The sequence below is a fragment of the Daktulosphaira vitifoliae genome, unplaced genomic scaffold (genome assembly GCF_025091365.1).
Source record: "Daktulosphaira vitifoliae isolate Bord-2020 unplaced genomic scaffold, ASM2509136v1 Scaffold_1, whole genome shotgun sequence".
Taxonomy (NCBI): Eukaryota; Metazoa; Arthropoda; class Insecta; order Hemiptera; family Phylloxeridae; genus Daktulosphaira; species Daktulosphaira vitifoliae.
In genome coordinates, this window is record NW_026099572.1 from 67983561 (window position 1) to 68008708 (window position 25148).

The window sequence follows — 25148 nt, forward strand, 5'->3', positions numbered from 1 at the left end:
CAGGCACGTAGACAAGGGTGGGCCTGGGTGGGCCTGGCCCCCCTTAAATTTAATGTGGCCCAGAGCCGGCCCCCCCAAATTTAAAATTCAATTATTTTTACGAATTATTAAAAACGTGCTAGGCCTTATATACATTGAAATTATTATTAATTTGTGATTACTATTGAGTAATACAGTTATTATTATGGCTGTATTTTCATTTTTATATTCATAGAAAACGTTATTTGAAAAAGATAATGTTCTAGACGTAATAATAAATGGAATAGCAATTACTCCAAACGTGGTTGTAGGTAAATTTTTTTTAACTCTGGTCTAACAAATGATAACAAACTACCAAGTATCTGCATTGATTAGAATCTATTTGATTACAAAATTCGATAGAGTATACTCTATGAAAAATTTTTTGATAAATCATATCTTTAATTTGTTTCTTTTAGCTTCGATGCGAAGCTGAGAAGGTATTGGTTTTACTAAGATGTGTTTTTTTTTTGTGTCTGTTACCACTTTTTCTCAGCTCTCACTGAACCCATTTCTTTCAGTAATACATCAAAAGATCACAAATCGTATCTAGTCGAAGACATTACCCTCAAAAATTGCCATAACTTTTTTATATAGTTATATGATATCGTTACTTTTCATTTGATATATTTTTTTTATAAATCTGACCCTTTACCTGCCCACGGGGGGGATTTAAAATGACAACTTTTTCAAAAAAAATTAACTTTTTTCACTTAAATTTTTAAAACGTTCCGGAAAGTCTGACACTTTTATCTATATCTTAAATTAAAGCTAACATAATGTACTATTTTATTATATATATAGGGACCCCCACAAGCTTTTCATGGTAAACAAATTATGGAAAATGATACAAGGGCCCAAAATTGTTGGCCCCTCCAATAAACATTTTCTGGCTACGTGCCTGACTACAGCTGAGCCTGGTCATAGACAAACGTCTTAAGTTCGGGACGCACATTACTTGTGTGCCCAGTAGGCCCAGAAAGTCATGAATAGCCTGGCGGGACTCATGCTCAATCTGAGAGGGCTGAGGGAGTTGCGGAGCAGACTATTAGTCAGCGTCGTACACTCGGTCTTCTTGTACGGGTTCCCGGTTTGGACGGATGACCATGCTCCGGTGGCAGACTCGGCTCTCGGAGGAAACGACGAGAGGCGAGTGTACCAGGTCCCTCATAGGACCCGATCGGCTGGACCGGACTCACAATGAGATGACTTATCGTCTCACCCAAGTGATGTCCGGCCACGGCTGCTTTAACGAGTACTTGCACCGTATTCGTAAAGCAGCCGCGCCGACGTGCGACCACTGTTCGGATCGTCTGGGAGAGGCTGATAGCGCTCTGCATACCCTCTTCCGGTGCGTGGCGTGGGCCCAGTAGCGGGATTCTTTGGAGTCCCGACTAGGGTCCACGTTTTTATTTTTGTGTTATGTTTTTTGTCTTGTGAGTTATTTTGCCAACCCTCCCTAACGGTTCCCACACTGGGATCCGGTTAATGAGAGGGGGCCACATCACGTTGCAAATCAGCTCTTGATTAATTTCGGGCTGATTCACAACGTAGAGGTGTGAGTTATAGACGGTGTGGGTCGCCCTGAAGTAATGCTCACGGCAGTTGCAGGGCGGCCCACAATAATGCCGATCATGTAAAAAAAAAAAAAAGAGGGGCACTACAGTGATGCGATTCTTGATATTTATTAAAGTTATTGAATCTGAATGAGATAAAAATCAAATGATTTGAAAATTTTTTTTGTAAGGAAAAAATTAGTCTTTTTGTTAAAGTAAATCAATAAATAAAATTAATTATGTTTTGAATATTTCAATTTTAGATTAACCAAGAGTTATATAGAAATGATTACTATGGTTTCTATTAAAATTATTTATTATGATAAAAAAAAAAAAAGAAATAATGATTTTAACGAAATTTTAAGCTTTTCTTATAAATTAACTGTAAATAGTAATTATAAAATTTACAGACAGCATATTAATCTTAGCAATACTATTTTTTTCTATTTAATGATGTCAATTTATTCAATTCAACTTATTTTTATTATAAACTTTCATAAAAATCAACTTTAAAGGTCCAAAAAATAGGTTAAAATGACATTTTGCACGGATTATTTTTAACATATCAAAAATCAAAATCAATAATAATTTGAAAACAATTTTTTTTATATGCAAATACTTATTTTTTACTATTTAGTAATAATATCAAAAATTAGATGATAGAAAAAGTCTAATTGCACATTTGAAAACAATGCGAAAAGTTGATTTAGAAAAATATATTTTTGATTCTGATGAAAGTTCCTTGTACTGTACACTAATGAATTTATTTATAAGTGTCAACATTTTTTTTTTTAAAGTATTGTATCATGCTATTTAAATTTGTATTCACGTTTGCCATAAAAGTAACAACTACTTTATATTTTTTTTACAATTTCCCCGTAAAGAAATCATTTACACTTATCCCAACTATGACACGTCCACACTGTGCGTTACCTTACTTTAACTATCATAATTTTTTTTAATTAAATAGATTTTTTATTTCTTAACGCTAATTTGAGTTTACAATGTATATTAATTAGCTTTTAATTGATCTTATATTACTTCTTTCGAAGTAATAAAAGTTAAAAAAACTTGTTGACTTTATGAGTATTGTAAATGTTGCCCTTTCAGTATAACTTTCATGTTTTACCCATCATTTTTTTTCCATTTTATAATTAATCAAATTAAACCCTTAGTTGAATAGTCATTTGTTCAATTTTTCGAGTTTTTAGAAGATACGTAAGATACTGCTGCTTTACAAAATGTCGAAAATCTTAGTGAATGGCAATGATTCCATTGACTTATATAATCAACTTTTAAATACATAAATAAGTTAGTGTGCTTTTCAAACTTGAAGTGTAAAGCATAAAGTCAGACACCTCACTTAAAGTTCAATGTACGCAATCAAAAGAATTTTTTAACAGTTTTCATGTTTACGAATTTTATTTCAAGTTTCTTTATGTTGACACAAGGCGTGTCATGTCTTAGTCATGATAGACACTTAGTTTGATGAATACATTTAATATTATCCATTAAATATTAAGTAGGTGGAGTAATTTACTGGCATTTCAGTAAACATTTATGCTGACGGCTTAAACGAATCAATACGGTTAATATGTTCAATAAATTTTTCATTTATTAAAATTTAACTCAACGCAAACTTAAAATAAATGACACGCAAATTATGTCACGCTGTAAACTAATCAAACAGTAAAACAGATTTTTGAATAATGAAATTATTCGCTAAGCAAAATTGTATCCTTGCAATAATACAAAAAAAGATAAAATATGTATTAATGACTATAATCAAAATCAGGAGAATATCTACAAAGACGAGTTTCGGGATAAAAACCTATCCAAGACCAAAAAATTTGCATAAATTTAATATAAAGAAGTGCAGATAAAAAACATTTTTTTTATTTAAAAACCTTCTCAGGAAATTCTAGATACTCCACTAGCTAAAACATTTTCATTTGTAAATTTCACTAATGAAATATAATTCAAATATAATAATATAATTAATACTTTTAAAAAACCCTATGATTATTTTATTGATTTGTGTTTTATATTGATACATATAATTGATATCGGTTCAGCTCTATTATAGTATTTATCTATAATCTAATCTAATAGTATTTAAAATCTTAATAGTTCAAACTCTTAATATTTAAACTGTACTAAAATGCACTAATAATTAACGACTAGTAGTATAATACAATAAAAATCCAAGTTAATTTTTGACATTTAACGTCATATATTGAAACCTAATTGTATTTTAAATAATTTTTAGCTCGTAAAGTACGCATACCGAACTTTGTTGCATAGTAACGTCATAATTCACCAACCCATATAAATATAGAAAATTAACATGCCTTCACCAAATGTATGTTTAAGGCTAAACTATACTAGGCACTAATTTCCTATATGGACAAACGTTACTCGTTAGTATCACAAAGGACATTGATATGTGTGAACGACTACTACAAGTATTATTCGCAATGCATTCGATAAAATCTTTTTTATTAGTTATATTGGCTGGTATTACAGTATTTTTAGTACATCAAACATTCCAAACAGAGACATGTTACCAAAGGAATCAGAAACCATATTCATTTTTTGGGTCTAAAACGTCCTACAGCTTTGTATCCGGTACAGATCTGAACACACCTTCAGGTATGAAATTATTTAAGTCCCTACACTTAGTTTTGAAAATTGCATCCAATAGACTGAGATAAAAATGTAATGGAATAATTTTTCCAAATAGATTTTTTTTATTACTGTTTTTACAGTAATAGTTGCGAAATAATTTTTTATGATTATAATACTATATTATACAATTATACAATAAATTTGACATAGGCACCTCTTCGGAGACTATATTAAACTTTATGTGCTGAATTAGTGAAAAATAAACAAATTATGACTTTTTTAAATTGTTATTTCATTTTTTTGGCTAAGATTTTATGAAAGACCTTCTTAGAACCTCCAGACCAATGACTCAACATGTCTTAACCTAGATTTGATTATATATTTTAATAGAGTAAATAAATATGAGAATATAGTAGATAAATTGTTTGCAATATTATCCTGATAATCACAAGTCACTATGCCCATAGCCTGATTGGGATAAATCAAATATCTAGGTTAACTAAAAAATTTAAATATTCCTAATTATGTAAATTAATTATAGTACATGTTACTTGACATGCGATAATTAAATATATATTTTTTTTGTAAAAATTAAAAATAGTTAATTTAGCATATCCAAAATGTCTGTATTGTCGATTACGTATTATGTAATTTAATAAACATATTAATTATGAATTACAATATTTTGTGACAGTAGGGAAACCAAAGGATATTGCGCCCTTCCACCTAATGAATAGCTATGTTTGTATTTTTTGTCGTGCTTGGCTCTTTTTTAGCGATACAAACAAAATGAAATTGTCAAATAACCTTTTTTTTTTTTATTGTTCAAATTTAAAAAATAACAATACAGAAAAACTTTGGAGATTAACAAAAAATATAAAATATTCATGAAATAATTATAACTCTTTCCCTGAAAAAATTGGTGGTTGCACCGTTGTTTTGTAATACAAATAATTCATGTAAATAGGGCCGGGGCTGACTAAAAAAAAGTAGACATTCGTTACGACACAATATATTTATGGCATTGAAAACTATGTCCCATAAAGTGTATGTGCTAAGTTTTTTTCATTAAATGATGTACAGATAAAAAATATCTTTTAAATTGTATCTTGAATAGGTAAATATTTTCGCCATTTCTATTTTCAATCTCAGTGGCGTAGCTAGAAATTTAACTTGGGGGGTGCTAAAGACCTTTTTTGGCTTATCACATGCTCTTTCTTACACCAAAGTCATACTGTTAATAGTTATTATTGTTTAATGAAAAGGCTTTAGTCCTCTCCCTATGGTTACACCATCGCTCCTTTAATACACGCATTTGTATAACATGTTTTGATAAAAATTTGAATTACGCTTCAGTGCTATTTTGTCAAAAATGTGTATGATTAAAATTACTTACAAGGAGTTCATGTGGAATGACGTAATAAATTATTTAATAAATATTTTTGGAATAAATGTCCATGACGCAAAGGCGTCATTTTAGATTATATTAGATCGACGTAAATTTTTGACCGGCCTATCATAATAAAAACGCTTAGCTCGTGATTTATTCCCCCTAATATAATCACTAATCTAACTATATACAAAAAAATTTAATTTTTTAACAATTAAGCAGCCATTATGAGGTTGCGCCAGTCAGGGTTGTTAAAAAACTTGGTTTTTTAACCGGTTTAAAACATAAGTAAATAGTTAAAAACGTTTAATAAGTCCTAAAAAACTAATGTAAATGTTGACATTTTTGGCACTTTAAACACTGTGTATTAAAATCTAACAACCTTGCCGACAGTAGTTGTCAAATAATTGTAAGGTAAAATCGACCCCAAATAATTGAAATACAGGCAAAAGAGTTGATGATTAAATAGTTAGCTAGTATTCATTAATTATCTATTTTGTTTTATAAACATATCACAGATTGTCATGCTGTACAAATATGGATGATGTCCAGGCATGGTACTCGTTACCCTTCAAAAGAAATGATAATGGAATTTAAAACAAAATTAAATTTGTTGAAAAGCAATATTTCGTCATTATCGCCTATGTGTTGGGAAGACATCAATGCAATTCGTAACTGGAACGTAAATTTATCATCTCTAAACCATTATTCATTACATGATCAAGGTGTAAAAGAATTGAAAACATTGGCTTTAAAACTCAAACAACTATTCCCACAGATTTTTAATACGTCGTACAAAGATTCTAAGTTTAAAGTAAAATAAATTTTTATTAAAAATGATTGTATTTAGGGTGCCAGTAGTGTAACTTGATTTTAAATAATCAAAGTGAAATGCTATAAAATGACTTTTTCAACTTAAAAGTTGGCTTATGATAATTTTTGAAGACTATTTTGAAAGTAAACATGTATAAATATTAAAATAAATAATATTAAAATAGCTTTGAGATCACAAAGTACAACTTTGCTAACTTTATCACTAATTGCATCACTAGGGGGGTGTATTTTTCGAACTTAAAATTTATATATGTATACAATTTTTAGTTTTTATCGACGTCTAAACCACGAGCATTAGCTAGTGCAACTGTTTTTTATCAATCTTTATTTAACGAAAATCCCAAAATGGATTTACCAACATCAAAAAGCGATGACAGAATTAATGTAAGTTAAATTATACATTAATAAAAAAAAAATTTTTTTATGAACGAAAAATGAATTATACTATATTGATTTATTTTATGAGGTTTACAAGTAGAATTCAACATTTTTATTTTTTTATAATTTTTTTCTTTTAGGTTATGCTTACATTTAAATTAACTTATTATTTCATAATTTTTCAGTAGATACTTTAAAAAAATTTAATTTTTTTGTATTTAAAAATTGTTATATCAAAATTTTTTTGAAATTTAAAAAATATATTTTGATCTTTTTTTAAGTCGCTGTAAGGGGTTATTTTCGTCCTTAATAATTTTTGTGACTTTTAGAAGTAAATTTTTTAAGCGGTTGGATTTTTTGCTTGCCTTAGTAAATACCACGGTTATAATTATACCATTAATAAATTTACAAACTCCAGTTTTTTGTTAAAACAATGTATTTATATCTAGTATAAAGTATAGTTTTGTTTATATGCATTGTTTATTGTCTATAAATTATTCATACAATCATACAACGCAACAAAATTAACTTAAGTTTAGATAACTAAATAATATTAATAAAAATTTAACTAAAATATACCAAAATTAATTACCACATTATTTTGAGTAGCGGCTGATTCTATGGGCAATAAATTGTAACATCACTATGTAAATTCTAAGGGATCTCATCATCACTCGATAACTACACCACTGTTTTAAAAATTACCATAGATCAAAACAATTAAATATGTTTATAAAATCAACCTTGTATGTTCATAAAATAATAATGCAAGTGTGACTCTTTATTCAAAACTTATAGCTCTCAAAATGTAAAGCAATTGATGACGATGACAATATGGAAAGTGAGGAAGAGGTAAAAAAGTTTGAAAAAGGTCCATTAGTACAATCTGTAATATCAAGAGTTTCTAAGAAAATGGGACTTAATCAAAATATTATGTATGGTAAGTTTAAATACTTTATTCTAAGCTATCAAATAATAATAAATATTGTCATAATTTAAGGAATTTATGTTATTCATTTTATTTTAATTTAAATCCTTTAAAGCATGATCATTATCATAGTATTTATAAAATTATTACTATCACAAATAATACAAAATTAATATAAAATAACAATATTTAGATGTACAGTTTTAAAACAATATAACTAAATGATTTTTGAGTTTAATCAACTAATTTTTTAGAAATATATAAATGGTAAGAAATATGTTAAATATTGTAGGTGATGTTAAGTTAATGTTTGAGTCATGCAAATATGAAAAAGCCTGGTCACCTGACTCGCATCCTCCATGGTGTGCACTTTTTTCAACAAATGATTTAGAAGTATGTTATATTAATTTAGCAATTCAAAATAAAAAATATATATATAATTATTCAGCATTTAAATAATTAAAATATATGTTTCATACATAATAGATTCTTGAATATCTGGAAGATCTTAAATATTATTACAAAAATGGTTATGGTAACTCTGTAGCACTACATCTGGGATGTCCAATAGTAAAAGATTTACTAGAAAATTTCAAGTAGGATTTTTTTTTTTTTTAATTAAAAAATGTTTAATAATTTAATTAAAATTTAGAAATAATACTCAGAAACAAATTGGGCCATTAGGGATATTCTACTTTGGGCATACACCAAACATATTAAGTATTGTTACCCAACTTAGAATTGCAAAAGATGATTCACCATTACTTAGTACAAATTTTGATCATATGAAAAATAGAAGATGGAAAATATCATATATAAATCCATTTGCATCAAATATTATAGCAGTGTTTTATAAATGTCAAGAGGGTAATAAAGTTATGTTTTTATTGAATGAACATGTCATTCCAATGAATAAGGAATCGTGCAAACTATGCCCATGGGAACCAATTAGAAATATGTTAAACACAACAATTTCTAATCAAACATGTAATTTAAAGTTTTGTTCTAGTTCTACATCAATAATATCTAAAAACAAAATTCTTACATTACTATCTTTGTTTTATACTTTATTTTTTAACTTTTATGCTTAGACATGCTTCAAATAAATAAAAAAATAATACTTAAGATTTTATTTTTTTACTGATATTTTCTAAAGCTAGTTGAATTGACCATATACTGAGTGGCCTCATGTAGCCAGCTGAACGATATGCCTTTTGTGAATAAAATGCTTCAGGTGTTTCATAAGCCATACCGATACTATTATATACAGTATCATATATTCCTTTAGCTGTATTAAATCCTTCTTCTCTTAATCCCTATTTATTTTACATTTCTACAGTTAATTTTATCATTATAAATATAAATCACGTCATTCATACTTGTGAGATCATTAATGAAGATAAAGCATAAGTAACACCAGTCCAAACTTCTTCACTTTGAATTGTATATGTATCTGGATTTCCATTAGGCATCATACCATTAACTGCTCCCATTGTACCTCCATTGAACCCTTGTACATTAAATTTATATATTGTTGAAAGTGCTTTTAACACTTGATCAGTTGGGAAAACCTAGGACAAACAACACTTAAGTATTTATTTATTCTTGTTTAAATTACTAATATTTTAAATTATAATTTCACAAATTCGAATAATCAAGAACTGCCAAAATTTACGCACCAAGAAACGATATGTTCTTAATAGATGCAAGTAGACTGTCTGTATATCTGCAAACTCTACGCACTTAGTTAATAGAAATTAAATTAACAGGGTTTTGGCAAATATCTATTGGAACCATTCTTATAAAACAATTTTTTTTTTTAATCAATAATTAAATATTATAGGTATAAGAATTTGAGAAGTTGAAAACTTAAAATACAGTAATTATTTTTTCTGTTTTTTAAAGGTTTTTAAAGATACAACTATTTAAAAATTAAATTGGTTTTTAATTTAAAATAATAATATACATACTTCTTCTTCAACATCACAACATTTTAAATACCACTGACCACATAATTGATCAGCCATGATAGATTTTGAGTGGTATTGCCCTGATGAATCAAAATCATAATAGTCACCTATAAATGTTTTATTTAATCAGCTAATTTTTTTTTACTTAAATAAATTTAACTTATTGAACTATTCTGAATAAAATTTGCAAAATTTGATTTTAGTATAAAAACTTTAATCTGTTTAAATTATTCTACATATGATAAAAAATAATATTTGATAAATATTAGCGAATTCAGTATTTGTACAAATATATATATATATTCGTACACAAGTTTTAATTTCCATTAGTGCCTGGAAACAATTTGTGCCACGATACTTAAATATTGCTCATTACGTAACATGGGTTGACTTTGGGTATTATGCCACACTAAAGAAATATGCATTGTTAAACACAAATATTTTTTAGAATATAGAAAATTAAATTTACTCTCCCCTCATAAAAAATAGCTCTAACTGCACCTTTGTACTTAAAATATTTATATATTATGGTGATTTAACGTACATTATAAATTGTAGGATCATTTATATGTACATACAACATTTAATAATTTTAAATTTTAGACACTTTTGTTCCAAAAGTAAAATTGAAATAATGTTCCCTTGATTTATTTCAATAATTTTAAATTTTGAGAATAATATGATTAAGTTTATACAAGCTTCTGGTCTCTTAAGTTCAGTAAAATAGTTGTATTAAAAAGTAGCTAAATGTTTCACTTTAACTTATTTTAATATTAAACTTACAGATATAATTGTTCAATTCACAAACAGAAAAATTTCACTTTCATATAGATTAAACAAAAAAAACAGTAGCTTAGTGTGGACGTGGCATTGTTGGGACAAGTATAGATGATTTCTGACTGTCATTAAAATCACTATCATAAAAACACTATGATGCAAATCTGAAGATAGTGTTTAATTTTAAGAAACTGATGAGTTTTCCAAAAGCAACATTGGCTCCTATTTCCTTAATTATGCCCTGATTAGTAGTTCTTTGATTTATAGGTTTAATATAGAAAAAATACTAATTGTATTAATTAAATTTAGTATGAAATTGATATTCAATAATTTCTATGGAAAAATTATAAAAATATAAAGTAGTCATGGAAGTGGGAACTTTCATCGAAATCAAAAATATATTTTTCTAAATCAACTTTTCTTGCTGTTTTCAAATGTGCAATTAGAGTTTTTCTATCACTCAAAATTTTTGATTTTATTACTAAATAGTAAAAAATGAGTATTTACATTAAAAAAAAAATATTTTAAATTATTTTTTAGTACTTTAAAGTTGATTTTTATGAAAGTTTATAATAAAAAAAGGTTGTACTAGAGTAAACATAAAGTATTTATGAAAAAAAAAATGGTGGCACAGTGGGGTCGCAGCAGAGTGTGGACAAGTATAAATAATATCTGACAGTGATTAAAATCATTATCATAAGAAACATTTGATGCAAATTGATGCAAATCTGTAGATAGTGATAAATTTTTAAAAATTGGTGGATTATTCCAAAAGCAATATGTACTCTTATATTCTTAGTATATCCTGATTATAAGTGTTAGGATTGAAATTACCATAACTTATAGCTCTACTCGTAAGTTTGAAATTGACATCATTAATTAGAAAATTAAGGAATTGGTATTGTTAATATTAATATGCACTCAGGAAACTTTATAATTACTACTCACACTAAATTTACCAGAAAAACAAAATATTTTTTTGCACTTTTATCGTAATAAGTCACTTAAATTGAAATCATAGTAATCATTTTTAAGTAACTTCTGGTATTTAAATAAATTCTATAGTTAAATTATTAAGAACTTAATTATTTTTAATAATTTTTTTTAACTAGAAAAACCAATCAAAAAGTTGTTAAAAAAATTAAAAAATAAATTGAAAAAGTTATCATTTTGAATCTCCTGTGGGTAGGTAAAAGATCAGTTTTTCAAAAAAATATACCAAATGATAGGTAAATACCTAATGTATCTATAAAAAAACAATTTTTCAAAAAGTAATGGCAGTTCAAAGTAAAAAAAGTTGTCAAAAATTATAGATTTTTAAATTTGTAATTTTATGGGGGATTTCCCTTATTTACGGAGAATGAGGGAAATTTTTCAATTTTTCGACTGGGTACTATTTGTGATTTTTTGATGTATTGTTAATTAAAATCAGTCTATTGAGAGCTGAAAAAAAAGTTCTAACACACAAAAAAAAAAAAAAAACCTAGTAAAATTAATACCCTTGCATTGAAGCTAAAATACTAATGTAGAACAATTTTTTTATGCTCATTTCAAATGTAACATAAGATAATACATTACAATAAAATGTATAAATAAACTTTAATATACCCCTTAAATATATTTAGTAGTCCCAGAAAATATCTGTCGATCTATGTTAATACATATCTAAAATAAACTATTGATGAACTATAAAATGAATTTTACTTCAGATATATTTTTAACAATTACCACTGTAGTTATTAATAATAAATTCTTAGTATATTAAAAAACTTTTAAAAAGAAAAAATAGCATTTACCGTTCCAAAGAATATTATTAAATGATGTTTTGGCTTTTAATAATACTTCTGAATATTTAGCAATTATATTGTCATATTCTAATATTTTAGCAATTTGGATTGTACTATAAAGAGCTGCTAACCATAGACTTCCACAGTAAGCACTAAAGTTAATAAATCAAAATAGAAATATTTTAAACATTTTTAAAATATAAATTAAACCTATGCAATGTATAGGTTTGACATTGTACCATTAATACATATATATACAATTAAATATTTATTTATGAATATAAATTATAAATATATAAAAATTTGTCAGATAGTTATGATTAAACATTACCTAACACCAGTCATAATCCAAGTATCATAAGTTTGATCTGCTGATCCAGAATTTTCAATCATGCCATCATTGTCAGTATCCCAAAGTAATGATCTCTCCATAACATGTTCAATCTTACAAAATATGTATCAAAACATAAGAATAATAAAAAAATAAAATTAATTTAATAAATTAAATAAATAGAGGGACCTTGTGGCATAACCAGTAAAACTGTAGTGCTTGATGTGCATAGTTAAGGGTAGAGTCCAGATATATATATATATGCATTTATACATTTTATTATGTTATTCCAAATAAATCGCTAAGGACAACAAATTTTTATGAATAAGTTTAAAAACATAGTAATATTTTTTAACTAAGGATATAGTGTTAGGGAGATTAGGGGGTTTGCTCTCCTTTAATGAAAAATATTTTTACAATACTATATGTTCAAAAACAAACTTCCTCCAAGTTAAAAAAAAATTTTTTTTTAATATGGTGTTGTAATGAAATGAAATAGGTGGTAAAACATTGACAATTTTTAAATCTCAATAAGAAAAATTGTATTATAAAATTACAGTAATTATTTTATTATAAATAGATTAAATATTTACCTGTGGAAACATATCATATAAATATTTTTTATCTTTAAACAAAGTGTAATCTCTATAACACTGCAACACAAATTTTAAATTTAGATCTCGCCATTCAGATACATCATGAACCAAGTAAGCATTGATTAAATTAAATGGATCTTCCTCTAATTGAATTAAATAAAATTAAAAATAAATTACTTTTATTTTTATTAAATATTTAATAAAAAATATTTTTTTTATTTATTAAATATTGTTAAATAGTATGGTATCTAGGTTTAATTAAACTGTGGTAGGCTAACTAAATTTCTCATCCTACTTACCACAACCATAGCTTATAAGAGACAACATTTAACATAAATAAAATAATAATAAAAATAAAAATAATAATTTAAAATACATATAACTTTATTTATTTAATAGATCAACGAGAAAATTTTTGAAATTACCAGGATCTCCTAAATCATGTGGTACACTATGTTTATATTTTCGCAAACCAACAACACCATTAACTAAATGTTTTCTTGAAATTTGCAAAGTATCATTGATTGTATCACGAATTTGATACTGAATACAATATTGTAACTTAGGCCAAAGTGTTGCTAATGCAAAAGAACCATAAAAATGAACATCATATGTATTGTACATACGATATTCATGACCTTCCAAGTATCCAAAATATCCATATTCAAATCTTGGATCAGAAACATCTAAATGATTATAATCTTCTTTAGTAGGTAATAGCCAAACAGAACCTCCATCAGCAATATAATACAATTCATTGAATATAGCACTTTTATACCAATCTGGTAATAATCTATAAATTTTATTACAATTAAGACTTAAATAATTCATAAAAAAAAAAAATTTACACTCTTAACAGAAAAATATTGAAGACTATTTTAATTATTTTTATTTTCTAATAAACATTTTTTAAAGCTAAATAATAATGCTTATATTCAGCCATGAAGGGAGATAGATCATATGCTTTTATTACAGATATTTTTATTTGGTATTATACTGAGAAAATGAAAAGAACAATTTTCTGTGTTTAACCTTTTTTTTTTTATTTTTTTAGTTATAATACTAAAATAGCCCTGAACATAAAAATCAATATACTTTAATGTATGTAAAAATATGCAATATAAAATTTTGTATTTTCTAAATTTATTGATTTTCTGAAACAAATTAATAATTAATATGCAAATGCTAAAAATTTAAAGCTTTAGTATTATTGCTTTTATTAAATCGAATAAAAAATTTTAAAACACCTACACCTGGTGTACCCTTCAAGTTGCATACAATTTTTCCAAGACTTCTTCTATTTTTAGAAGCACCCCTGGAATTTTTAGGGTTTAAAGCACTCAGAAAACATTTCACCTCTCCTTAAATGTTCACTAGAATCAAACCTGAAGAAGGGTTGAGGAGGGGTTATTTCTTATAGCCAAAGCTTTTAAATAGTAATGACTGGTCATAACACATAGTTATAATGAAGGATTAATCCAATTCATGTGATTTATGCAAAATTCATTTAAAACCATTAAAGAACTTTCCTATGTTTATCATAGTGGAATGTGTTCTTAATGTACTGTTTCCTTTTAATCAAAAAGACAGATGAACATTGTCTTAATTTGATATCAGAACATTCAAACTTTATAAAATACCTCTCTTATATGAACCTCAACTTTAATATGTCAGAAACTCTGCACCACATGGATACATTTCTAAAAGATCTGAACAGTTTTCCTCCACATTCAAAAGAAACTTAGACAATTCTTTTTTCTTCTATTTATCTCTTAATATTTAATAAAATAAATTTACTATTTAAAAGATTATTATTTATAATACATTTTTTAATTAAAGTAAAATAATGAAATCTATATTTTACGTATTAATGAATAAATAAATTTATATTAGTAAATTAATATACATTTTTATAAAGATACATACACATTTTTGAGAACAGGGTTTTGCCATTTTTCAATTTCTTCTTCCCAAAACTTATATTTTTTCATAGAGTAATGACATATTTTAGGACCTGTTTTATTATCACATCCAAAAAACTTAGTGTAATACCTATAACATTTTAATAATTTAAAATAAATTCATAATATTTTGTACACAAAAAACAATTCCTTCTAAATTAAATCATAAATAATTGTATTACTAAAAATAATACAAGTATTTCCTCAGCCATATTGAGGTTGCGTTAAGTTAACATCTGGTTAAATTTCCTATTAAATCATTGTAAGATAGAGCCGACCCCAAATAGTTAGAATATAGTTTATGGAGTTGATGATGATATTACTAACAGAAAAAAATAAAGATCACTTTGACTACATCATTTTAGTTTTAAACTAGCCATGTTTAAATGAATTACAAATGTTTAAACAAATAATTTTTTTTAGTCAAAGAATTATTTTGTTTAAACCCATAGAAGAAGAAATTTTAATTGCCATTGATTTAAAATTACAAGTAAATAATATATAGAGTATTACCTTAAATACTCAATATTTGATGCTGGGAATTTTATTTTAGGCATATCTATAAATAATCCAAACTCATAGTCTTCAGATATGTGTGGTTTTACACATTTTTTAATACAAATTGCACTAGCAACTTCTTTATTTTTCACTAAAAAATGTTACAATTAAATTTTTATAATGCAGTCAACAATATTTTATCCATTATAAAAACTTATTCCATACTAAACATATTATTGTGATCAATCTCTATAGCTTTAAGTTCTCCAAATAACTTTAAACTTTTTGATATAGAAATTCCATTACTATTAGGATCAAAATTTGCTTGACTAAAAGTTCCATTATGCTAAAAGTATTATACAATAATTTTCACTTCATATTACTATTAAATTATATTATCCATGTACAGTAACTGTTTCTACAAATTTATATCAAAAGTAAATTTATACGTTTTACCTTAACTATACCACCAATAACATAAGTACATTTCATATTTCTAAAAAAATTATGAATCAGTGAACCAGCAACTTCCATTCCATCTTCATTTATATTAAATGGTTCACAATTAGCTTCATCTAAAAATTAGATTGAAAATAAATATTTTAAATGTAACTTATACACAACTGGCAAATTAATATATTAATATATTCAGGGAGAAAAATCTACCAATTCAATAATTTTCAAACTGAGAAAAACAATTTTATTCTTTTTAATTAAACCTCTTATTTAAAAAATGTTAAAATTCATAACATATTATAATAAATTTGCATAAAATAATACCTTTGGTTTTTGTAAGAATTTAAAATGTTTTTCATTTCAAATATTTATAAATAATAAGTGTTTAAACAATTTATGTAACTTCATATATATATATCACTGTAATTTATACATAACGTCTATTCAAAAAGTACCAGACTTTATTTTTTTAAGAACTACAAACTCAAAACAAAGAGACATATTTTAGAACAGACAAGATTTAACATGTTAGGTATACACTGATATTTTTTATCAGCTAATACATTACATTAGTAATGCTGTGCAGTATAGATGACCAGAGTGTGGTTAGTAGAAACTTAGCTCCTTCATCACAATAACACTCGAGCACATTCATTTTTTATTATTAATAGTTTTTTGACAAAATATAAAGATGTAGTGTTTTGGGAGCATTTCTACTTACTAGATATGACTCTCTGCATCTTCTGTCTGTTTCCTACATTAAAAATGGCATTTAAGAAGCACCCATTTTAATCAAAAGAAGAAATGATGTAGAATGTGACAAACTGTCTAAAGGCGATTCCAAAAGAAGCTTTTCAAAAATGTTCCAACAAGGGTAGCACTAGTAGGAAAATTGCATAGTCTGGGAGAGAATACTTTGAAAGGAACTTTTGTTACTTTAATGTAGGGTTGTTATATTATAAAAAATGATTATTTAAAACACCAAACATTTAGAAATTTACTTGAGACATTTTAAACGTTTACTTATGTTTTATACAGGTTTTTTAACAACCCTTTTTTGCTATATCTAAAAAAATAAATGGTCTAAAAAAAATTTGGATACTTTTTGTTCAGATCTTGTAGTAACTAGTAATAAAATATTATTGAAGAGCAGACTATTTATATTAAAAAAATAGTTATTTGACTATCAGTATTTTAAGAGTTACTTCTATGAATAAGTGTTGGATTTTATAAAAAGTTTTTTTTATTTTTAAACATTTTTTTCATAGGATTGTACTCAATGTTTTAAGTGCATTACTAAAATTTTGACTCACATCGAGTCTATTATAAATTCAATATAAGGCAACCTCTTTTATATCATTTTGATTAACTAAATAACCATGAAATATTAAATATAAAATTAGTTATTCAAGAACATATAATTTTAACCTGTATTATATGAAGAAACACCATTACCACTAGCAAATGTGAATGTTATACTAATATTATATTGATAAATGCTATTATTTTCCACATTCCATATAAAAACTCCACCAGGAACACAACTGTCCTAGTAAAAAAAATTGTAATTTGATTAGAAACTAGTTTAGTTAATAATAGTTTTAAGTTTTAAAAGTGAAACCTACTTTATAATTATTCGGAATGATAGGAGAGACTTGTCTACAGATCAATTTAATATCAAGTTCTGGTATAAAGTATTCAGTCCATGATCTAGGATAGAGCCCTGTATACTGAGCACGATTTTCTGGAAATTCCCACTTCCAATTATACAAGGTTTTATTGTTGCATCTATCAGATGAATAATATTAATATTGTTTTTTACTTTATAATCTAACATTAAATTAATGAATTTTACTTCAATGATGACAAAACATTATTATATATGGTGATATTTTCAGAATTTTGAACATTAACAATAAATTGATTTGCACGGATAGTTTCATATTCATACATTCCTGGAACAACTTGATAACGACAAAATTCTCCTTTGAAACCACGACCAATTGTTCCTCCGCCTATACCACCAAGTGGTACACCTATAAAATGAATACTTCTTTTAATGAACATGATATGAAATAATAGTAATTAAAATATAAAAGTCACACAGATAGTAAAATTTAACTTAGTTTCATATTAACAATTCTATTATTTTTTATGCTAAAGCAGAGACAAATTTATAGAGCTCATACCCCTTGAGTACCCTAAAATAATTTTTTAATATGCACCTGTGTTTATATTATTAATACATATTCATAATACATAAGTGATAGGAATACATTTCTTATTCAAATCACTATATATTGTACTTACATATCTTTTTTAAATATTACTATTTATTTATATTACAGTAGAAAAATAAATTAAATACTTACCATACATATGTTTAGATTGAACTGGAGAATAAAAATCCATAATCGGTTTTTTACCTTTGATAAAACATATAATCATATAAACAATGTATCTAAACAGAAAATTTTTTTCTAAAATAAACATGTTTAATTATACATTTTAAAAGTATATCAAAAGATAACTCTCCTCAGAAAATTTAAAAAGAAATAATACATGAACACAAATGTTCAAATAATTTTGGAAACAAACAATGCTTTTGAATATTAGAGCAAAAAAAATTTTAAATATGCATTTCAACATTTATGCAATATGCAAAACAGATACTAGTAAAATATAGATAATTTTAAAATACTTTAAAAACTTAAAATATAAAAAATTTAAAAACATCTAAAAAGAAATTACTTAACTCATTAAGTTAAATTTTATTTTTCTATCAAACAGAAAATCTTAAGAATATCAATGATTAATTTAATTATTTTATTAACAAAATAAAAAACTATATTTTTTTTAATAATTCGTAAATTAAATTTATACTTAATCTATCATACTAATCTATTAAATAAATTAGTTAAATTTACTAAAACCTATTATTTTCTTTTACCTAATAATAAGTGGCAACATATTAATAATTTGCTTTATTCTTGGTACATAACTTGCAGTTCTTGGATCAGGACATTTAAAATTAAAATTAACTTTCCAGCCATATTTAGGAACTTCTGTTGCCATTTTAAATATTTAAAATTAAATTAAACACATTAATTAACCCTAAAAAATAAACACAAATTATTTTGTACTCAAAAAATAATGAAAATACATTGACATATTCAACAAAACAATTGTAAACACATACATTTTAATTTAAAAAAGGATATCAAATTTAATTAAAAAAATTTGTTAATTGTAAAATACTACACTTAAAAATATAGCAATTTCATCTGTAATAAGATGATAAAATAAGGCTAAAACTTTCTTATTAGCTATATGGAATTAAATATTCTTTAATTAAATTTACAACGCGACATTAAATAGTATTATACTAAGTACATTTTTTATGTAATGACAAGTATGATTACACTACAGATAAGATAAAGCTTTATCTTATCTGTAGTAACACTAACTTATCGGTTCATTTCGTAAGACTTGCAAAATATAAGTCGCGGCGACAGTTTGTATTGATAAGACTTATAAGCTATTTCTTATTGAGATTGTAGAAAATAGTAACTTATTTAGTATATAGCTAGAGATTCTATAAGACTTGAAGTTTCAGTGCATACTGAATAAAGCACCCCATACACGGTCAATTTTGAATGACAATTAACGTGATTGAAATTCATGATTGACCGTGTATATGGATGACTGATGACTGACAGTCAAATTTTGTGACTGATGAAATTTAAACATGTTTGAATTTTTATTATCTGTCAAGATGATTGACATTCATGATTGACCATGTATGTCTATGAATGTACACTTTATCAGTCAATCAAGTCAAATTGTGTGAAGCAGTTGAGTCTTTTTTGTCTTGCGTATTCCCTTTTCGTAAATTTATATTTTCGTCCAAAAATGGCAAATAAGGTGAATAATGAAGAATTTTGGCGCGAATTTATACATTTACACTGTAGCTTACCTGCTACGTGGAAAATAAAAAGTGATGTATACAAAAATAGAATTTTTAAGCAAGAATGCTGTTTATAATTAACTAACAAATTAAATGAAATAGATCCAACAGCTGACAAATACAAAAAAAAAAAAATCAATACATTGATATCAAATTATCGTCGTGAGTTGAAAAAGGTTATAGAGAGTGAATAATACGGTGCAGGTACCGAGGATATATACATGCCGTCGGTTTGGTATTTTGAAGAGTTGGAGTTTTTACGGGACCACGAAATGCAAATATGTGGAACATCAATAATGGATGAAGAAAGTAATGATCCTCAAGACGTAACATTGGAAAATACAGTACGTAATAACATTATTATACATAGATATTTATTGTTATTGAATATTGGTTAAATTTAGTTATTTTTTCGAAGTTAACGCGTTTATGGCGTATCTATTTTAAAATACACATACCCATGCACTGGTCATATAAATAATAATACAAAAAAAGAAATATTGAAGTGTTTATTCAAAAAATGATAACTATTACAAATGAAAATACAGTACATAATAATATTATCGGTATTTTATTCTTTAACTATTTTAAATTTAGTTTATTTATAACTCGTGTAAAAATATTAATACTTATAAACGAAAAGAAGAAAAGTAATATAAAAATAATTAAATATTATAGTCGACTAAACTGTCTTGCCAATGGACTGCCCCAGCGTTATTGAAATAATTACAAAAATGATCTCATATTTTTTTGGCTGTTACTGATGAATTTCTACCTTGATAAGGCTGTAGCTGACCCAATTGCTCATATTGACTTCTTCAATTTCCCGGTTCCACATTTCCTGTTAAAATATTTTCAAAATCGAATCTGTCCTGTAAAAATATTTCCATTTTATGTCGACGTAAAAAGTTGTGAATATGGCAGCAGGCACGAACGATTATTGTGGTTTTTAAATTTATTGTTTTTAAAAGTATTTGAAATCGTGATGCTTGAATTCCAAAAGTACTTTCAATTGTTCTTCGAGCTCTCGACAATCTATAATTGAATATACGTTTTTTTTTTTTTGCTTAAATTTCCATGTGGATAGGGTTTTATTAGATTATTTGAAAGCGGAAAAGCATCATCCGCTACAAAAACATAAAGCAATTTGTCACTTATTCCTTATAGATAATCCGGTTCCGGAATCTTTAATTTTTTTTCTTGAAAATGTTTGTAAAACAAATTATTTGAAAATATGCCACCGTCTGAAACTCGTCCATTTGCACCAATATCCACTATAATGAACTCGTAGTTAGCATTTGCAATGGTTATCAAAACAACACTGAACGTATGTTTGTAATTGAAAAAATACGAGCCAGATTGTTGAGGCTTTATTATCTCTATATGTTTGCCATCGATCGCTCCCAAACAATGATTAAAATTCCATTTAAATTCAAATTCATTAGAAATTATTTTCCACTCTTCTTCTGTAGCAGGTATCTAAAATAAAAAAAAGCACATGTAAAAATATGTAAACATATGGATTTAATATAGCAGATTAATTTGGTTATTTATAGTTTATTTTTGTATTTAATTTATTAAATGTTTTATTTTTATTTTATTTACAGGAAGATATATTTACAACGAGCCATCCTGCAACTCCTAAAACAACTTCACACGAACCATAAAAAATACTGAAAATTCTGAAGAAAAGAGGAAGAATGATTTATTAGAATTGGCATGCAATCACCTACAACAATCCATATCTGATAACGACATTTTAGCGAAGTCATGGGCAATTGAATTACAAAAACTTGAACCTGATCAGCAACTGTTTGCTCAAAAAGTAATAAACGATGTCCTTTTTGAAGCCTGCTTAAAAACTCTCTATCGTAATTCAGTGAAAATTAATCTTTCTTGTGTATGTTCGCGCTCTTCAACATCATCTACGTTTGTTCAACCTGCGCCTGTATATATATCTACAAATTCAAATTCATCACTGTGGTCATACATGGGAGACTCCAAACGTTTCAAACGCAATAGCTTATAATAGTTTCAGTGAACTTCTTACCGACACTCAATACACAAATTAAGATGACTTACTTTTTTTTTCTAACAGTCGAAACAAATAAATAAATGTATTTAATTGTTCTGATAATATTGTTATATAAGCTATACATAATTAGACCTTGATTGAACTTTTCCTTTAAATATTTTAAAAATTGAACTTTTATTTAATGAATTAAAAATAAATAAATTTACTTACCTTTATATTGTCTTTTAGTGCGGTTGTTATAGCTTTACATATTTCAATGATAATTTTTTCAATTGTTTGTAGAGTGATTGCGGTAATGAAGTTAAGTTCTTCGAAATTAACGCCGGTGCCAGGTATCGTAGGGTACACGATAAACGCTGGTCCGATGAAATTGGTTCTCGCATACAAGTATTCTGTTTCTCTATCATTGATGTGATCATCTGTAATAATTTCGAAAATGTCGTGGGGTCCATGCGGAGATAATTTCTATAGTCAGATGGAGAAGATAGTCGAAGTTCATCGAAGATTATGATGGGAAAATGTGTTCCTTTTTTTTGAACCATTCTTTCATTCAGTACCTTTTTTTTCTCTTTTTATTCATTTCAGTTTTTTTTATTTTATCACACACAATGTAAATAGCAATTCCAATAATACCTTCTTTATTCATGTTAACACAAATTTAAATTAAATATTAAAAAAAATTTTTTAAAGAAAAATTTAATACAACAACTCGATACACCACACTTTTAATAGTGACAATTTTGTTGATTTTAAAATAAAATAACCGAATGACTAAAGATTGGCAGTTTTGATTGACCGTATATGGTTGTTATCAATCGTCAGTCAATGATCACACTTGACTGTCAATCACGTTCATTGTCATTCAAAAATGACCGTGTATGGAGGCTTACCACTATTACAAGCAAACCTCCTACTACAATACTTCGTTCATGTTACATGGGTTTACTATTTTATATCGTAGTTTTAAATAGTTAAAAATGTATTTATCATTATAAAAATGGCTTGGTTTTAAACATTTTTAAATATCCTATTTAACGAAAAAAGTTTGAACTAGATTATTATCAGTTTAAAGATAATTATTAAAACAAAAGATGACAATATGATCAAATGTTGAAGATTCAAAAATAATATTTTCTACGGCAAAATGGTTTATGCAACCATACCAGTACTGTATAAAAAAATATAACATTAATAATGACTTTTTTACATTGTAGAAACAATAGCTCAGAAATAAAATTCATTCTGGAACATTTTCAAAAGTTAAGTTAAAAAAGCTCTACTTTTCACTCGTATATTTAAAAATCTAAAGCCCTCCTGTATAAAAAGAAATGGTTCAATTTACAAAAAAAGTTGTTGTATATATAATTTATTTAGAAACAAAAGTTTGTATGGATCCATACATTTTTCAAAAAGTTATAGTAATTTAATATTCAAAAAATAAAATATGATATTGTAAATTTTAACACCAAAATTACATGTTTTTTAACAACGGCAACCATTTTCACATAGAGATGTCGCGGGCACAATATTTTTTTTGAACATATAGTACATAACATTAGCTTTATTTTAATGTTTGAAGCTCGAAATAATTCCGAAATATTTTCAAAACTTAAGTTGAAAAAGTTAAGTTCTTGTACAGAAGTTGCTATTTTGAATCCCCTCTCTGTGGGCAGGTAAAGGGTCAGATTTTCAAAAAATTTATATCAAATGTAAGGGAAATATCTATCGTTTCAATATAAAACATAATTAATTTGATTTGTTCATTTTTCAATAAGTTATGGTAATTTTTATGAAAAAAAATGAAACAGAAGTCGAAATTTACCGATTCTAAAAATCGTAATTTTTTGAGGGATTTTCACTATTTACGGGAAACGAGGGCAAAACTTTTAATTTTTGAGGGTAATGTCTTCAACTAGATACGATTTGTGATCTTTTGACGTATCATTGAAAGAAATCGGTTGGGTGAGAGCTGAGAAAAAGTGATAACACACAAAAAAAAAAAAATAAAAACATCTTAATAAAACCAATACCTTCTCAGCTTCGCATCGAAGCTAAAAAACACACCATGGTAAAATTAATACCTTTGCATTGAAGCTAAAATACTATTTTAGATTATTTTTTTTTACTTGTACAGCTAAACTTTTGAAAATGTTCCTGAAATACTAACACTTTTATATATATCTTAAATTAATGTTTATGTAAAATATTGTAAATTGAAATGAAAAATTTAAACTTTTCATAGTTATCGTTTCAAAAATATGCTGTTTTTGTGTTAAAATTTTTAATTTTTAAATTTTTTTTATAAACATTTTTTATACACCGGTAAGCGATTGAAGTGGAGAGAAGCGTCTGGTGTGCTATACAATAAGAGAATTACAATGAAACTGAAAGGTATGTTCTGTAAGACTGTAGTGAAACCAGCTATGGTTCAGAGGGTGGAGCGGTTGACAAAAAAATAGAGCAGAGATGAAAATGTTTAGATGGATGAGTGGAGTGACTAGAGAAGATAGGATAATGAACATTTAAGAGAGAGTAGGTGTAGTGTCAACCATGGATAAAATAAGAGAAAATAGACTTTGATGGTTTGGTTATGTTATGAGGAGAGAAGAATCAGAAGCTGCAAGAACAGTTTTAGAAATGAATGTTGAAGAAAGAAGAAGGAGAGGAAGACCAAAAAAGAGATGGAGAGATGTTATTGAAATTTAGGATAAAGGTGGCCGACCCCATGTAGTTGGAATTAAGGTGAGAAAGAAGAAGAAGAAAAATTTTTATAATAAATATTAATTTTGATGCCAAATTTTTGTTGTTAAAATTTTTTCTAAGAGAAACATTTTTAGTCTAAAATTTGGTAGTCACAGTGATTAAAATCACTATCAAAAATAAACGCTTCGATGCAAATCTTTAGATAGTGTTTAATTTTAAAAAAATTGGTGTTTTATTCCAAAAGCTACTTGATCTGCTGGTTCCTTATTAATATCTCGATTAAGATAAAGTATGTCGAATGAAAAAGGGTTTATTAAAAAATATTATTTCTCATA

General features: G+C 26.3%; 2 protein-coding genes and 1 pseudogene across 3 annotated transcripts; 2 read left to right on the top strand and 1 right to left on the bottom strand.

Moving 5' to 3' along the window:
- Positions 1 to 3843: 3843 nt before the first annotated feature.
- Positions 3844 to 8823, top strand: LOC126896294 (multiple inositol polyphosphate phosphatase 1-like). The gene is made up of 7 exons (XM_050668947.1): positions 3844 to 4226; positions 6111 to 6406; positions 6694 to 6810; positions 7603 to 7744; positions 8025 to 8125; positions 8219 to 8328; positions 8385 to 8823. Exons 1-7 carry the CDS (start codon positions 4019 to 4021, stop codon positions 8821 to 8823), a joined length of 1413 nt encoding a protein of 470 aa, XP_050524904.1. The 5' UTR covers positions 3844 to 4018.
- LOC126896292 (non-lysosomal glucosylceramidase) lies at positions 8779 to 19487 on the bottom strand. Of its 2 annotated transcripts, XM_050668942.1 has the most exons (17): positions 19308 to 19487; positions 19059 to 19222; positions 18481 to 18569; positions 17964 to 18144; positions 17734 to 17896; positions 17537 to 17657; positions 16109 to 16227; positions 15878 to 15998; positions 15668 to 15803; positions 15120 to 15245; positions 13619 to 13986; positions 13191 to 13336; positions 12598 to 12710; positions 12276 to 12418; positions 9703 to 9809; positions 9112 to 9303; positions 8779 to 9048 (listed from the first exon to the last, which is right to left on the bottom strand). In XM_050668942.1, the coding sequence occupies exons 2-17, from the start codon at positions 19181 to 19183 to the stop codon at positions 8854 to 8856; spliced, it is 2445 nt and encodes an 814-aa protein (XP_050524899.1). In that variant the 5' UTR covers positions 19184 to 19222; positions 19308 to 19487; the 3' UTR covers positions 8779 to 8853. The 2 variants fall into 2 exon arrangements, with proteins under 2 accessions (XP_050524899.1, XP_050524900.1); XM_050668943.1 differs by lacking the exon at positions 19308 to 19487 and having other exon boundaries at positions 18481 to 18534; positions 19059 to 19148.
- Positions 19488 to 20020: 533 nt separating this feature from the next.
- On the top strand, positions 20021 to 22331 carry LOC126895163 (uncharacterized; annotated as a pseudogene).
- Positions 22332 to 25148: the final 2817 nt, after the last annotated feature.